This window comes from Enoplosus armatus, chromosome 12 (genome assembly GCF_043641665.1).
Source record: "Enoplosus armatus isolate fEnoArm2 chromosome 12, fEnoArm2.hap1, whole genome shotgun sequence".
In the NCBI taxonomy this organism is placed as follows: Eukaryota; Metazoa; Chordata; class Actinopteri; order Centrarchiformes; family Enoplosidae; genus Enoplosus; species Enoplosus armatus.
The window spans coordinates 11,434-27,693 of NC_092191.1; the positions used below are offsets into that span (position 1 = coordinate 11,434).

A 16,260-nucleotide genomic window follows, 5' to 3' on the forward strand; every position below is an offset into this window, starting at 1 on the left:
CACAGTTTTTACTCTGGAGGTCATGTTTCCTCTTTACACCGTTTACATCCTTTTTACTTCCTGTTTTCACCTGTTTACTTCCCGTTTCTTGTTTTCAGTGTAAGTTTAACTTCAGCCTCGATGTCTCAACACTTTGGATTGAAGCGTACCTGTCTCAGGTGAGAGGCTCTCCTAACACGTCCAAGGACTGTGTCTTTAAGACCGTACTGGAGTAAACCTGACAGATTTAACACTTGAACCCGACCTGAGACAACAGAATATGATGCTCTGTGATTAGCTGTTTGTTAGTGAAATGCACCTTGGGAGTCGTAGTTAATGTTTACCTCAAAGGTTTTATGTCCACAGGCTTCTTGTACCTTTTGATTATTTATCAAACATTTGGGAATAATTTCAGAAACTGCCTTCAAGACTCATTTTTATTTCTCCTGTTTTATATTCGATCATATTGTAGTTTGAAGCCTCTATGCTTCCTGGTTTGTCCTGTATAGTTCATATTTCCTGCAAGTTTCACATTAAAAGCCTCCCATAGTACTGTACCTTCCCTGAAGGGCTTTTATTGTGAAACATCTCTCAGAGGTATAGTGTTTAGCAAAACAACATAAAAGCGCAACAAAGTTGAGACAAATGAATTAACCCAATCAGTGTTTCTCTTTAAAGTTTTGAGCATTTACAGTCTGCAACTCATTTTACATGATTCCTTTGATCAATAATTGTAAGGAACCAATCATAGAGATATTACACAAATAAAACATGATTAGAGATTACACTTTTTATCTCGAAATAATTTTGAATAAATTTTAAAAAACAAGTTTCTAAAAGACATTTAAGACTCACAGGTTCTCTTTGAACCCCTGACACTTCCTGTTCAACTGCTCTGCACTTAATGGAAGAGAAAAAGTTACCTGACACACCTCAGACACACCTGTCTCGTGTGTAAGTTTGCGTGTTTCAGGAGCTGAAAGCTCACCTTCATGCGTCTTCTTCATCTTGATCAGGTGTTCCTACCTGTCCTCTGCAGCCACTCTGTGACAGGCACACCTGGACCAAGGTGAGATTTTAAAACTAAACATTTCAAACATTTTAAGGATGAGAGTAAATGTCCATGTATGACAGGTGTGTGTGTCAGGCAACTGCTCCTCTGCCAGTCTCTGCTCAGGTAAATCAGACTCTCCAGTTGTTTCAAACTGTGACATCACATGTTTGTTGAAACTGAAGGAAGGTTTCTTTTAACAGCTGATTGATAAGGAAAAACCATGCAACTCTGCAGCCACAGGTTCGAGTCCTGACACACACACACACACACACACACACACACACACACACATACTTCTATACACTTCTGCAGCATCTTTTCTCTTTGATTTCTAAGTGGACTTATGGATGGACATCAGAGGTAATGATATCCTCAGGAAGTGTAAGTCACACTGAATGATTTAATATGTGTTACATGCCTGTGTGTCCAGATTTCATACATGACATTGAGTTGTGTATTGTATTGTTTTAACCCTTACTTAACCAACACAGCTACATGCCTAGCCTCAACCTTATCCTAAACTGAACCTGAACCTGATTCTAACTTTAAAACCAAGTCTGAACCCTCAAACAGACATTTAAAGGTCCAATATAAAGGATGGACCAAACAAAATGTCCTAACAAGATGTAAAACTCAGCATGGTCCTCACAAAGATAGCTGTACAAACACTCACATTGACTCTCTCTGTCTATGAGGGGGGGGTGAGAGGAGGCAGCCCCTCGTCACTTGGCGTGGCCGTGTCGTCGCTCGGCTCCAGGCTGTCCTTCAGACTCACTGTGCTGTCAGAGGGGGGTGGGGTCGACTCTGAGCGAAGTGGGGTTAACTCGGTTACAAGAGGGGCTAGCTCTGTGGGGGGCGGGGTGTCTGGTGAGGGATCTTGGGTCCCGTTGGCAGTCGGGGGAGGTGCGGGTTCCTGTGTGGGCGTGACTGTGGCGGGAGGGGGCGGGGTGAATACAGGGTCTGCCCGGTGGGGGGCAGAGTTAGAGAGGAGGCCATCAGTGAGAGAGAGCGAAGTTTTCTCCACCAAACGCCACTGCATGATGCTGGTGTCCTTCCCCCCCGTCGAGATCAGGTGACTATCATTATACAGGAAGCTGACATTGGTCACATGACTGCTGTGGGCACTGTACTTATGACTGGGAGCCTGCAGACACACATACAGATTATTGAGTATTGATTGATTGATCGATCCTCAGCTTGTTTCTAATGAGTCAGGACGCCAGGATGGCTGAAACATGATCAATATAGACCAAAGAAGCAGGAAGGCAAGACAATTCTGTTTGCTTTACTTTATTATTACTCACAAACTGTTAACAAAAAACGCAAAAAGTAAAAGGCCCAAAACATCAATGAATCAATAAATGTTTGTACTTTTTTTTTTATAATGGAACGATTCATTTAATTATTAATTATTCATTATTAATTAATTATCAAAATATTACTTATTCATTTTCTATCAATCGACTAGTAGATTCATCATTGCAGCCGTACTCATGTCGACCTGCTCAGGCCCCTCACAGTGCAACTGGAAACCAATATAACAGGAAACCAGTATAACCGGTAACCAGTATAACTGGACACCAGTATAACTCTCACTCAGTCAGTGAAGGACTCCAGAAATAATTCATGTTAAATTATTTTAAGATACTAAAGTTTGTGTTTGAAAGATTCTGACTTCTTTGACTCTGAGTTTGTTAGAAAAGTGTGTGCGTTTGTGTTCAGTGTGTCTCACCTTGGGGGTGGAGCATGGGTAGGCGAACAGGTGAACTTTACAGAAGTCGTCAGCCAGAGCGATCACCTTCCTGTTGTGAGATCTGATCAGAGCGTTGATGTCGGTGCCGTCTGAACCCTCTGGCCACACACCTAACACACACACAGTAAGAGAAACACATACACACACACACACACACACATTAATATTAACACAGTAAGAAACAAACGGTTCAGCCAACTAACATCAAACGTCTCAATAGCACCTATTACTACATCTAAGATCTGAGCAAACCTCCGAACACGTGGCGTAAGTGTCATGATTCATGTAGATGTGGCGTCCACACAAAGTGCACGTGTGCATAACATGCACTACAACTGCTTTAGTGCAATATATGCCACACCTACCTGTACATGTAATCAGTCAACTACTATTTTCAGCTGCAGACACCATTCACATATCAAAATGTTCAGCTCATTGAGGACGTGTGCTTGTTTTCAGCTTTTTTTTTTTAAATATTAAACTTTTTTCAATATAAGTCAATGGAAATAATCTTCAAATCCTCTTTAACCGACTGTACTTTGAAATGTGACTCCTTCCGCATACTTTCAGCTACAGACTGAATTTAAACTTTAAACGGGTCACAAGACTTTCAATTATTAGAATTGTATTCAGTTTTTCAATAATCACAGTTTTGGTTTTCTGCTTTTTTCAGCCCTTTTCTCAGTTTATAATGGTTGTGTGTTAGGGTTATTTTTAATTTTCGGAGCGAGAGTGGAGGGCAGCTGTAAAATCTTGAAAATTTCTATTCAACTTGTTCTCATTCAAACAATTTTCACTCTTCATACACACTTTCTACATCAAAACGTAGACAAACTTGTCCTGGTTCAGATCGTGTAACTATTTAACCCACAGGACATACAGTTTTTGAATTGTCTGCCTCAAAGCACCAAGAGAGCCCTTGAGCTGTCTCATTGAGGGTGGTGATATTTTGGCTCTAAAACTTTTGCAAAAACAAAAGTGGGACTTTTTAAACGGTGATATCTCAGTCATTGTTGACTTTATCCACACAGATCTAAATGTTCAGCAATGCCTTCTGGTGTTGATGTTGAGGTCATTTCACCAATATGTCCTACAGATTCTTCTTCTTTGAATAATACATACATCCTAAATAAATTAAGTTTTACCTTATCTTATACATACACATCCCAATCAGGTAACAGGAGTAACAATAGGCGCTCCGGCCGTATTTTCAAAATAAAAGTCCCAAGATGGTATCAGGAGCTTACCGGATGGCCACAGACAAGCCTTGATTTTCAAAATAAGCGATTAATTTCATATTATTGCATTTTCAACAATTTATTACAATAGAAGTGAAAACCATTGACAATATTGCAGTTTACCTTCCAGCTTTTCTAGTATTGTATTTCAGCTCTTACCTTCTTTAGGTAATACAGTTCAGCTTCCAATTCTGCCAATGTTACATTTGAGCTTCCAGGTTTTTCAGCAGTGCAGTCAAAGTATTTAAGCTTTCAGATTTTTCAGGCAATTAATTTCACATTTCTGCATTTCCAGAAATGTTTTCAGAATAATCATAGCAGTCAGCATTCACTCGCATTTTCTGCAGGAAATGCAATTTTCTAGGTGGGTACACTCTCAGCCTCTGCTTGAGACGCCCAGCAAAATTAAACTAAGGTGTTTATAGATACTGTTAGTCCTTCTTACTTCACAGTGCGCAGGGTTTTGGGTTGTTTTGTCATTTACAATATCCAGGCAAGCTGAGTCAGAGTTATTATCACTAAATCTACAGTTCTTCTGGCCGGTGCGGGCGCTACCTATACGCACGCCTAGATATCTTTTTCAACTGAGGTGTGAGAGTTGATGTGGCGTTTGTTTCAGCTCGCCAAATTACATGTATACATGTGTACTCTTATACACGCACTTTAGCTGTAGCAAGTATGCGCTGAAGGTAGGCTGTGCATTAGTTGGCTGAACTGTTTGACATCTCATAGGTGTGCAGGTGCACAGGTGTGTTGATGTGAAGGTGAACATGTTTGCTGATGTGTGGGTGTGCAAGTGTACAAACCGAATACATGGTATCCCAGTACACAGGTGTACGTCGCCCAGTCGATGTCTTTACACTCTGAACGATTTCTGATCAGTTTACAACCATTTGGAACGTCCCCTGAATAAGACACAACTGTTACAACACAACACTACAGTACCACAACTACACAGTGCTTTATGTACACAGTACCCAATACTACAGTAGTAAAGTATAAGAGTACTCACAGTAGAGGATCTCGTAGTCTCCAGAGTTGGACATGATGAAGTTGTTGTCAGGTGACCAGTCCAAGTGTGTGATGTAGCTGGAATGTCCCTGTGGAAACATTCAGGTAACTCATGAACACACCTGAACATCATCATCACCTGAACACACACTGACTGTTTCAGAGTCTCAAAACAACACAGCATGATATCAGGAAATACTATTTAAAAGCTACAAAAAGTTAGTTGTTAAACTAAAAATAATGTTGAACTCTGAAGAGTCCAAACAAACAGACTTACGGTGCACTTCCCGTATCGGCTGTACTTGCGTCCTCTGTCCGAGACGGTGTAGAGGTAAATAAAGTTATCATGAGAGCCAACAGCCAACAGTCCGCCATCTGCAGACACACAGAGAGGAGCATTCTGGGTCATGTAGTTTACTTCTGTCATAACGTTGTCATGTAAACAGTCCTGCTGGTTTTTCAGCTTGTTTGTAAACAGGATGATTTTACGTGACTCCACCCACCTAACGAGAAGCGCATCAACGACAGCTGCTCATTCCCATCGGTGTGGATCGCCACCAGGTCTGTGGACTCGGCGTCCAGAACATACCACCTGAGAAAGGTTAAACCATCATGAGACAAGTAGACCAGTTAGACCATCATGAGACAAGAAAGCCAGTTAGACCATCGTGGGGGGTGGGGGGTGATGTTTGAATATATCTATATATGATCTGTACTGACTTTCCTGAGTGTGTTCCTATGGCAACCACAGCTCCACTGGGATGGAAGTCTGCACAGTGTCCATGTTCCTGAGGGAGAGGCAGAGCTGTTAATTGTCTGTCAATCACCCATAAATAATCAATCCACCAATCAGCTGTCAGCCCCCCCCCCCTTACCTCCAGCGTGCGGCTCCATTGAAGACTGTGATCCACTGAGTTCCAGAGGCAGACCAGCCGGTCCTGAGCGCACGTCAGAAACATCTCTCTGGAGGGGTGAGACGCCAAACCCCACAGCTCGTCTGTGTGACCCTGAACACATCACGACACAAACATACTGAGACCCTGAACACATCATGACATGACAATTCATTTTATTTTGGATTGTGAACTTGAATAAACAGGAAGATGAAAATGTCTCATCAGTCCTGTCTCCTTCATACAACATGATTATGTCACATAGTCTCACCTGGACCTCCACCAGGAAGCCATCGTTGAAGGTTCCTCTCAAGATGAAGTTACGAGATGTCCCGACAAGAAACTCGTCCCCCTTCCCCTCAGACACCGCTCGGATGGTTCCGTACTGATCCGGGACCTGTAGACACACACAGTCATTTGACCTCGTCATGTTACCTCACTTGATAGTGCGACATGAAAAAAATTATTATCAAAAGGGGACCTATTATGCTTTCCCTTATTTTCTGTCATATACATATAATGTTACAATGTCAGATATTCATACTAAACATTGCCAGAAATGCCAAATAATGAGGTAAATGTATGTAAAAGTAATCCATTTGAGCAGAAAGCTCAGGCTTCCAACTGCTCTGAACGCTACATTCCCAACGATTTTTCTTTTTATGGTCATCTGCTTCAGGCACAGCAGTGACAGCTCGCCCATGACGTACAGGCATGCCTCGTCCACCTGCTCAGTCTGTCTGAGTTATTCAGCTGCTCTGCTCAGGATGACTTTTCAGGTGTGTGGACGTTGTTCAGTTTGTCTTGCAGAAAGTGTTTTTCAATTGTGAAGGAAACTTGGTTAGTTTCTTGATGGACAGATGGCTTTACTTGTTGCTAAAGTAACTACTGCTAACTGTAACTGACATTAGTTAATTAGCTCAGTTAGCCGTGCAGCTAGCCATCTGACTCTCGGAGCCCAAGGTTAGGATTAATATCCATTAAAAGTAGCTGAATCAGCTGTTAGCAGTGTACCCATGGATCTACAGACAACTATCACTGGATTGCTGTGATACTGAAGAAAACTTAAAAACATGATGACTCTCAGGCAAGTTCTGAAGCAGAGATGATGATATCCTCAGGAAATGTAAGTCTTGCTGAATTATCCAAAATGTGTTTCATGTATGTGTGTTCAGATCTGAGTTATGACTCTGAGAAGGAGTGTGACTTTTGACTCAAACTGCAGCAACCAGGTTCAAAGGACTCAACTAAACCTGTGTGTGTGTGTGTGTGTGTGTGTGTGTGTGTGTAACCTCGATGTCGCGGTCAGCTCTGAGTTCGTGGTCCCACAGGATGATTTTGCGGTCTTTTCCTCCTCCGGTCAGCAGAGTGCCGCTCCTCATCTCACACATACAGAACACGCTGCCCTCATGACCTTTGACCTGCCGAGTGATCTGAAATGCTGCACGTGCACACAGAAACACACACACACACACACACACACACACACACACACACAACACACAGGTGAGTCACACCGCTCATCTGCAGAACTAAAAGATTGGAGGAATGTTTCCTGACAGAAGGAAACAGGAGAAAAAACTTAACACTGAATCTGATTCAAACTGCCTCACAACATATTGTGATATTTCAATATTAACATCTCAAATTAAACAATGATGCTGCATGCTGTTGACGTGTTTTCTGTGTTCTCTGAAATTCTGTGGACAATGATGTGGCCAAGTGTTTTCAGGTGCAGTTCCAGCATCTGCCAGCAGGAGGCAGAAGATCACACAGAAAACCCTTGTTTCTTCTGGTTTCCTCTGAAAACACTTTTCCTTTCACTTCCTGTTTGAACAAATCTGCTGCTGGAGTCGGATTTCATTGAACTTCATTTGTTCTGTCAGTTTACTCCATGAAACATTTGTGAGTAATACTGATACTCAGATGTGATCTTTAAAGAATTGTTTCTGTGTGACACTGAACATGAACTCTGATTTGAGTCTGTTGTTTTACTGAACATTTATTCAGACATACTTTAACATGTCTAATCTGAGTCTATTCTGTTATTACATGTTTCAGCAGTCTGATCTGATTCCAGTGCAGAACTTCACCCGAAAAAACTTTTAATTCTTGGCATCACTCCTCTTTAAACCAGTTTAACAACATGTCAGTAAAACCATTACTGAAACTGGGCCAACACACACACACACACACACACACACACACACACACACACACACACACACACACACACTACCCCCCCCCCCCCATTGTTCTTCTTCGTGTTTTTTCTTTGCAGTGTTAAACTGATGTCAAGTCAGGTTAGGATCAGATTGTATCGTTAACAGGAGTGTGTCTGTAGATATGTGCAGTTCAGTTTCTACTTTGCAATAACCCTTCAATATTGACATCTCAATTATTTATTAATTTTAGGGACAAAATATTTTATTGCACTTTCACATTTAAATAAACCGAGCACAATAGAATTATGGGAAGCCAAAACCAGAATCAGAATCAGCTTCAATGGCCTAGTATGTGAACACATACAGAGGAGTCCGGTTTTAAGTTGCTCTCTATGTTACACACAGTTCAAAGAAGAAGAGTCTGAATGAAGAAATCCACCACCCCCCTTTCCTCACCTCTGGGTCCCTTCCCAGTAGGTGTCTCAGCAGAGCTCCTGGTCCAGACCAGCAGGACTCCTCCAGAGTCTCCGGTCAGGATGTCTCCAGTACTCAGGAAGGCCAGACACTGAACAAACTTTGGCTTCTCGTATTTCTGAAAACACAAAATGAAACAGGGTCAGAGTTAGACAACAACTGCAGACCAGGACTCCAGACAAGGAAAAACCTCACAGCGATCTGCTTTATAGGACGATCAGTTGAAATGTTTTTGAGAAAGTTGATTTCTACTGGAAACAAATTGTAAATATTCCAACAGCACTGACAGATTTTTTCACCTGTTTTAAGAAAATACATTTGTTAAGACTCAAAGACAGAAATGACTTGATTGGATGGAGATGATTTGCTTTGTTCAGTGGCTGATTTTGCATATGTTTACCTCATTATTTGAAACTCTGGCAACGTTTAATATGAATATCCAACACTGTAACATCATATATATGACAGAAAATAAGGGAAAGCATAATAGGTCCCCTTTAATAGTCATATTAACAATAGTTATGTGAATATGGACAGTAAGAAATGATTCAGTGAAACACATGAAAAATATTGTAAATCTTGCATATAAATCATGATGCAGCAGCTGCTCAGAATACTATTATTCTGATTATTATTATTACTACTATAATTATATATATTGTTATATAATGCCTGCATTTCCAGAATCATCACCTATCTGCACATCTGGCATCAGGACTGCAGAACCGGACCACTTTACACTCAATCTGGATGCTACCGGAGCATCACAGCATTACTGTAATACATGTATACTGTAACTGTATAAATACGTTTTCACTGCAGATGTGTTATTTCCTGTCTTTACTTTTAAAACTATGTTTTACTTAACACATATGAGATTAAATGTTCTTTGGATCTGAAACAGTATGACTGTGTGAAAATAAACGGTAGCTGCAGGTTTTTTATAATCATAATAATGTGTGTAAAAGTTTGAATCTGAAAGTTTGTTCCTTTGTGTTCAGCCAGGTGGAGCTTCCTGTTCGTCTGCAGATCAAATTCCTCACATTCAATTTGTTTCAGTCTCTCCTCCACCAAACCTCATTCATCATTTTGTCGAATTTAATCCTTCAGGTCAGATTCTTAAACAGAAGCATTTATTTATTTATCTTTATCTGTGGTTTTATGTCAGTGATGTTTTTATACTGTTACTGTAACTCTGATGTAAAAGGTCTTCAAAGAACTAACAAAAATCAACTGCTGCATCTTTTAGCTTTATGTTTTCAGTTTAAAGTTCCAACACATCAAGAAAACAACACTTAATCTGGAAATAACTCGTCAGTCGGTATTTGTTTTATAAAATGTCTGAAGTTTCTTAGTCGTTCAGGGGTCAAATATCAGAGAGAACAAGCTGACGAAACCTTGTTTGTTTCTTTCTCTCACTCTCCACTCTTATCAATACTATGTAAACCTTTCTAGAAATAGTGAAAACAGAAGGACAATGATCTATCCTCTGTCAGTGTTGATTTGTTATTCTGCATTATATATGAAATCACTGTGTGTAATTCAAGGAAAATTCCCTATGAAAGTTATAAAGTTTGGGTTCTGTTAGATTTAAAAGGAAAACCGGATCCAAAAACAGACACACAGGGTGTTTTGAAAAAAACTAAGCTATTACTTACTATTATACTTCTACTACTTTGACCCAGAGATTTGACCCATAAACCATAACGTGTTGCCATGGAAGCGTATAAAACACACAGTATGCTGGTCTATCTTTATTAAAACTATAAATCAAAAGAACTTGAAAACAAAGAAAACGTCTCCTCACCCCAAAGATTCCCTGTTTACGAGCCAGCGAAGTCCCAGTCCAGGTCCAGAAGAAGATGTGGGACTTTCCACAGGTGACGATGGTGTTTGGGTCAGTGGGGTGGAACTCCACGTCCAGGACCACCTCGTTAGTGGTCTGAAACACACCAGTTAGAACCAGTTTCACTCAGTCAGACACCAGTTAAAACCACTCAGAACCTGACAGAATCACTTAGAACCATTAAGAGCAGAAACTGAAATGAAACTGTATTATAATGCATAACAATATGTATACATTCAAAAAAAGAAATACAAACACTTATATAATATAGTATACAATTAAATAATACAATGTTGTGTTGTTTTGGATGCAGTCATAAGAGAGAGAGAGTGTTCACCTTGATCTCAGCAATCTTTGACTTCTTCTGCCAATCCCAAACTGTCAACATGTGATCGTTACAGTCGTCAATAACACTCAGGTGCTGACCAGAGTCCTGACAGAGAGACCGAGAGAGGGACATGATGTGAGATAGGAACAAGACAGGTACGAGACAGATGTGAGACAGATATAAGACGTGAGAAAGAAGTGAGACTGGTACGAGACAGATGTGAGACAGAAGTGACAGATATGAGACAAACAGTGCAAGCCTTATTGCTCAATTCTGATTTGTTGCTCAGATCTGATTCATTTGTTTGGCTGTTCACAGTGTGAACTGGTCACAGTCCTGAACTGACCCGCATGCACAAAAGAACAATAACAAAGACGTCACACGCAGCACATTGTCTTATGGAAGTAAACATGGAGGCCACTGAAGTCAGCGTCTCGGTTTTCATTTCTAAGGTTTTTTAATTATTTATAAATATTTTTATATATATTATATATATTTATAAGCTAATTTGATGGATGAGGAGAAAAAGAGCTACATTTTTAAATATGTCACCCCAAATACTTATGAGGTCCAACACTTCACTGTCCCTCCATTGTAGCCGCATTCCTTGTCTGTATTCACTGAGCATCTTTTACCAGCGCGATGGTGACAAATGTTGATCTAGATTGCTGTAAAAGTCACATTAATTCCAACATGACAGACTGAGGTCACATCAAAAAATATCTGACCTGTATCTGATTTGAGACCACATATAAAAGTGGCCCAAATCAGAATTGAAAAGATCAGATTCCATGTGATTAGTGGTGTTCACACTGTTATGAAAATACAACAACAGAGGCACATGTGAGGAAAAAAATCTGATTTGGGTCACTTTTGCCTGCAGTCTGAACAAAGCCGTTAAACATGAACAGTTTTATATTTGCCAAATAATATTCCACCATTTCAGTGATCAGAGGACATTCAAAGACCTTCAGCAGAGTCTGAATATGAACTTTTGTGATGTACAGAACAACAAAGATCTGAGCAGTGTAGTCTATATGGACTTCAGTTCCCATGATGCTCCTGGGTGATACTCACAGCTTTGGAGAAAGCCAGAGAGCCGACGCCTCGCTCAAATGTTCCCAAACCAATGACCTGAAGAGTTGACAGACTGACGCTGTCCCAGATACGAACATGAGGTTGCAGTGCCTGAACACATGGACAAAGAGTGAAGTCATTATTACCAGCAGGCAGCATGTGGCTGCTGTTGTTTTCACCTTGTGAATCTCTGTGTGGTGTTTATATGTCTGTCTGTCTGTGAACAGATTTTGTCTTGTTGTTTTACATATGTGTAGTTGAGATGAAATTGAAGGCCGAGTTCGAAGATCAGTGTAGTCTGAGCAAGGACACTGGAAGTAGGGAAGGGGTCATTAACCCCCCCCCAACATGTTGAAGGACGTCGTGGCTGCTGTGATCCCATCACAAGATGGTCTCTAGTTATCATTATTATTACTATTACTATTATTATAAGAGACATTTATTGAAATTTATTTATTGATATTTATTGTGCATGTTTTTTTATTTTTATGTCTTCTAATCATTCTGAGCCTACCAGATGTTGCCATCTTTGTTGTGTACAGTTACCATAGTTACAGCTGCAGTTTATATTATTATAAACAGACATTAAATATTTCTGGGCATAGTTTAAATATAATGTAAATATTTTTGTCATAGTTTTTGTTGACAAAACTCTTCCTGCCTCGTTCTTCAACATCAGAACTGTGTTTGTCCTCACCCGTCCATCTTTGTCCACTCCTGCAATCTGTCCTGTAGCGATCCGGATCTTATCAGGATGGATGGCCAAACTGATGAAGTAAGACAGAGAGATGATATCGCAGACCTGTCAACACAAACCAGCCAATAGGAGAGCAGCAGATTCTTTATATGTGAATGCCTTCTCACCACTTGACACAGTCGGTGTGTCCGAGGTAATGTCTCTGAGTTCTTTCTTCGTAGTTAAAGAGAACGACAACGGAGGCGATGAAGTACACGATCTCTCCAGTTGGAAGGAGGTAGACGTTCGCTCTGCAGTCTCTACCGCGATAACCGTACCTGTAGGAAGTCAAGGAAGCACCTGGGAAACACCTGGAGATCAACTACAGATTTTCTGATGATCTATTGAAGGTTTACTGAAGGTCTCCTGGGGATCCACTGAGGATGCATTGGGGATCTAAAGAGGAGCTACTGAAGATCGACTGAAACCTACTAAAGATCTCCTGAGGATCTAGGAAATGTATCTACTTAAGATCCATTGGGATCTATAGAGGATCACGTCAGTCTTCATATTGTGCCTCATCATCTGTAACCACAGCATTTTACTGTTATATGCAGACAACACTCATCTCTCTGTATCTGTTGATCCAGATCATCTCAGCACCCTTTACTGGACCTACATCAATCTCTGATGTTACAGTATGAGTCCTGGAGATCATGAATATAGTTTCATTCTTACTCTGAGGATTTTTAACTCCACCTATAAAGTCACATTTTAGCGTTTACCTACTAGCTGTTACTATAACTGCACGTTTTTTTTAATTAAGAACCACTAGCTAATTATTATCAATCAATATTATTGTTGTTATGATGTATAGTTGGATGTATGTTTAATTTTCAACTGCTGATAGATGTCTTGCTTTCTCAAATCATTTTAAAGTTTTCTCTGAGGAATTTCTTGTATGAAATGTGCTGTATAAATACAATTTATTATTATTATTGATTATTTCTACTACTGAAGGATACACCCACTCTAGCTTGAGTCTTTCTGAAGGAAGTTCTGTCCGAACGTCCTCGTAGTTGTCCACATCTGAAGGGATGAACATGGTGATCGGTCGACCACGCATGAACATCTTAATGTGATTCCCCTCTGAAACAAGAGACAGACACCAAGACATGAAAACATGTTTGAGGAGAAATTGATCAGAGCAAAAGAACAACACTGCTGATTTAAAATCTTCTCATCAACATTCACATTTGATTAAATTTACATCCAAACAGATATTCAGCCTCGGTGGCTAATGATGGTTAAAGACTCTGATAATGAAATATCAGATGATATCAAATTATGATACAAGGAGCCAAAGACTGAAAGACTTGAAAAAAATGACCACAAATCATTTTTCTGTTTGTGTTTGTTTTATACACAAAAACAAACATTGAACTAGATTTAGATAATAATATCTAATAATAAAACTGATCAAATCAGAACATCTCTACTTTAACTGAACATTTTGACATTTGACATTTTTACAGTGTAAAAATAAAAGTGTCTGGTGAACGAACTCTGTAACAGAAACACAGTTTCTAAATGACCTCAAAAATACAGTATATACAATATATATAGTCTTTGATATTTACTGATCAGAGCACATCAGTCAGACACACTGATACTGAGGAGATTCAATCTGACAATGATCCATCAGTCAGGTTCTCTCTTACAGGTGAATAGATTAAAGAAATCTGTTAGAACAGGTAAGGTCTCAGCCAGTTTCAAACAACTTCTGAAACAGACTTGAGGACTCGAAATTCTGCAGAGTCAATAAAACAAAACATGGAGCCAAAAAATCAAACATCAGTCAGACAGACAGGTGAGGGACAGGTGAAGAAGCCTTGATGCCATGCAGGTGAAGCAGATCAGACAGAAACACCTGATGTGTCATTGTTTACCTCCATAGAATCACGGTTGGAAACAAACTTGAATATCTCAGACTGAGTTGATGTTAAGTCAGTCAATGTGAGGGTGACAACAGCATCCAATGACATGTTTACATTTAGGCGGTGGGTTTCTGTTTGTGTCACTGATTAGTCCTTTAATAATTTGTCTTATCTGGCAGGTTAATACATTTCTGGTACCACCTGTTCAACCTTATATGGAGGTAAAGGAGAGCAGGGGGCGGAGCCACAGACAGGTGTAACATCACCTTATCAGTCTGAAGGAGAGAGAGAGCAGGTGGGTGAGCGAGGCTGATGATGTAAAGCAAGGAGAGAAAGAGAGATGTGATTGGTTCAGAGCAGAAACAGGAAGCACTTATTCCGCTGCTGTTAGCATGTTAGCCTGCTGTTAGCCTGCTAGCTCAGTCTGACGACTCATCAAGACTTACCAGCTTGGCTGTTTTTCTCTCGGGTCGACATTTTGGCTGGTTTGAGACAAAGACATCGTCACTCAACAACAACACAAACAACACAAACCACAAGTAGCAAAGAGACCAGGGTCTGTACAACGAAGCAAGATTTGACTACTTGTCTTCATCAGTGATCCTGATAATAACTGGTATCATGATGCTGGTTATGCTAACCCTAACCAGTTCACTGGTCCAGTTAGTAACCAGCATCGGAGTTTTGTCATCCAACCACGAGTGCATTTATGTGAGAGAGGTAGAGTTGTTAATTACAAACATCTTCAGAACCATAGACTGTATATAAAGATGGCTGACACATCTCCACCATAAACTGTATGTAAAGATGGGTGACGCGCCTCCACCACAGGCTGTATATAAAGATGGCCGAGCCGCGGTATCGAGATGCCGCCCATACAACCACCCGACCCAATCTACTAACATGGGAGGGGCGGGGTTTATGAAGAAAACTTTATTTAAGCAACAAATCAATCATCATCTTATATTTAGTGTCAAACTCTGCTGTGTTTTAAAACCAGAGTCACAAGTGAAAGTCTGAACAGCAAATTGATTCTACTGATCAATACAAATATCTATTGATCTCTATTTGTCACTTTATTATAAACCCATTTGTCCCTGCCCAGATCCTGAAGAATGGTGTCACTATGTTTCCATTGATCCGATTGGTCAGCAGTCAGGCTGTTGATCCTGAAGTAACCCTGCAGCATAGGTTACCATGGTGATCTATCCTGGTTAGCCAGTTTTGCGAAACCAGAAAGCCCCAAGAGAGCTGGATAACCCACTGATATCACTTCGTGGCTCAGACCTCTAAACCGTCACAACAACATCTTCACGGTCTCTGAGTCACTACAGGAGAAACAAAAATGCAGGAAACCAAACTAAAGAGGATTTCTGCTGAAATATTTTAAAATGTCAGGCGCTGTGTTGCTGATGGTGACAGCTCTGGCTTCCTATTGGTTGTTACACACAATAATGATGATGATAATGATGATGATGATGATGACTATGGTACCTTCATGATGAAGATGAGGATAAATATATATTTACCTTGACTGACCACCGGGTCTTTGTGTCTGAAACGAGACAGAAGAAAAAAAATATGTCTCTCTGATTGATTGATCAACAGTCTTTAATACTGAATCAAAAACACAATCGATCAATCAAACTTCGTCAGTATAGAAACTTTAATACAGGTGTTTTACAGACGACTGACCAGCTGATAATAGACAGTTTGAATGTAAACAGTAAAACTGCATTTATTAATTTATTCACACTCTCAGCCAATCATATCGCTTGTCTCATTACTCTGAAACAGCTGAGCCATGAGCCAAAACATGAATCTGCAGA

General features: G+C 40.2%; 1 protein-coding gene across 2 annotated transcripts in view; it reads right to left on the reverse strand.

The window, feature by feature from the left end:
* Positions 1-759: 759 nt before the first annotated feature.
* Positions 760-16,260, reverse strand: part of LOC139293882 (echinoderm microtubule-associated protein-like 4) — a 30,916-nt gene continuing 15,415 nt past the window's right edge. Inside the window, exons 5-23 of one of the 2 annotated variants that reach the window (XM_070915535.1) lie at positions 15,961-15,986; positions 13,520-13,643; positions 12,683-12,832; positions 12,516-12,585; positions 11,819-11,929; positions 10,751-10,846; positions 10,375-10,509; positions 8,550-8,685; positions 7,753-7,755; positions 7,221-7,369; positions 6,200-6,325; positions 5,911-6,042; positions 5,756-5,823; positions 5,539-5,627; positions 5,313-5,410; positions 5,037-5,124; positions 4,831-4,929; positions 2,766-2,896; positions 760-2,177 (exon numbers count right to left, since the gene is read on the reverse strand). In XM_070915535.1, coding sequence (XP_070771636.1) covers positions 1,722-2,177; positions 2,766-2,896; positions 4,831-4,929; positions 5,037-5,124; positions 5,313-5,410; positions 5,539-5,627; positions 5,756-5,823; positions 5,911-6,042; positions 6,200-6,325; positions 7,221-7,369; positions 7,753-7,755; positions 8,550-8,685; positions 10,375-10,509; positions 10,751-10,846; positions 11,819-11,929; positions 12,516-12,585; positions 12,683-12,832; positions 13,520-13,643; positions 15,961-15,986 — 2,287 coding nt within the window. In that variant the 3' untranslated portion in view covers positions 760-1,721. Of the gene's footprint in view, positions 2,178-2,765; positions 2,897-4,830; positions 4,930-5,036; positions 5,125-5,312; positions 5,411-5,538; positions 5,628-5,755; positions 5,824-5,910; positions 6,043-6,199; positions 6,326-7,220; positions 7,370-7,752; positions 7,756-8,549; positions 8,686-10,374; positions 10,510-10,750; positions 10,847-11,818; positions 11,930-12,515; positions 12,586-12,682; positions 12,833-13,519; positions 13,644-14,877; positions 14,914-15,960; positions 15,987-16,260 lie in introns of both variants that reach the window. The other variant, XM_070915534.1, reaches the window with a different exon arrangement.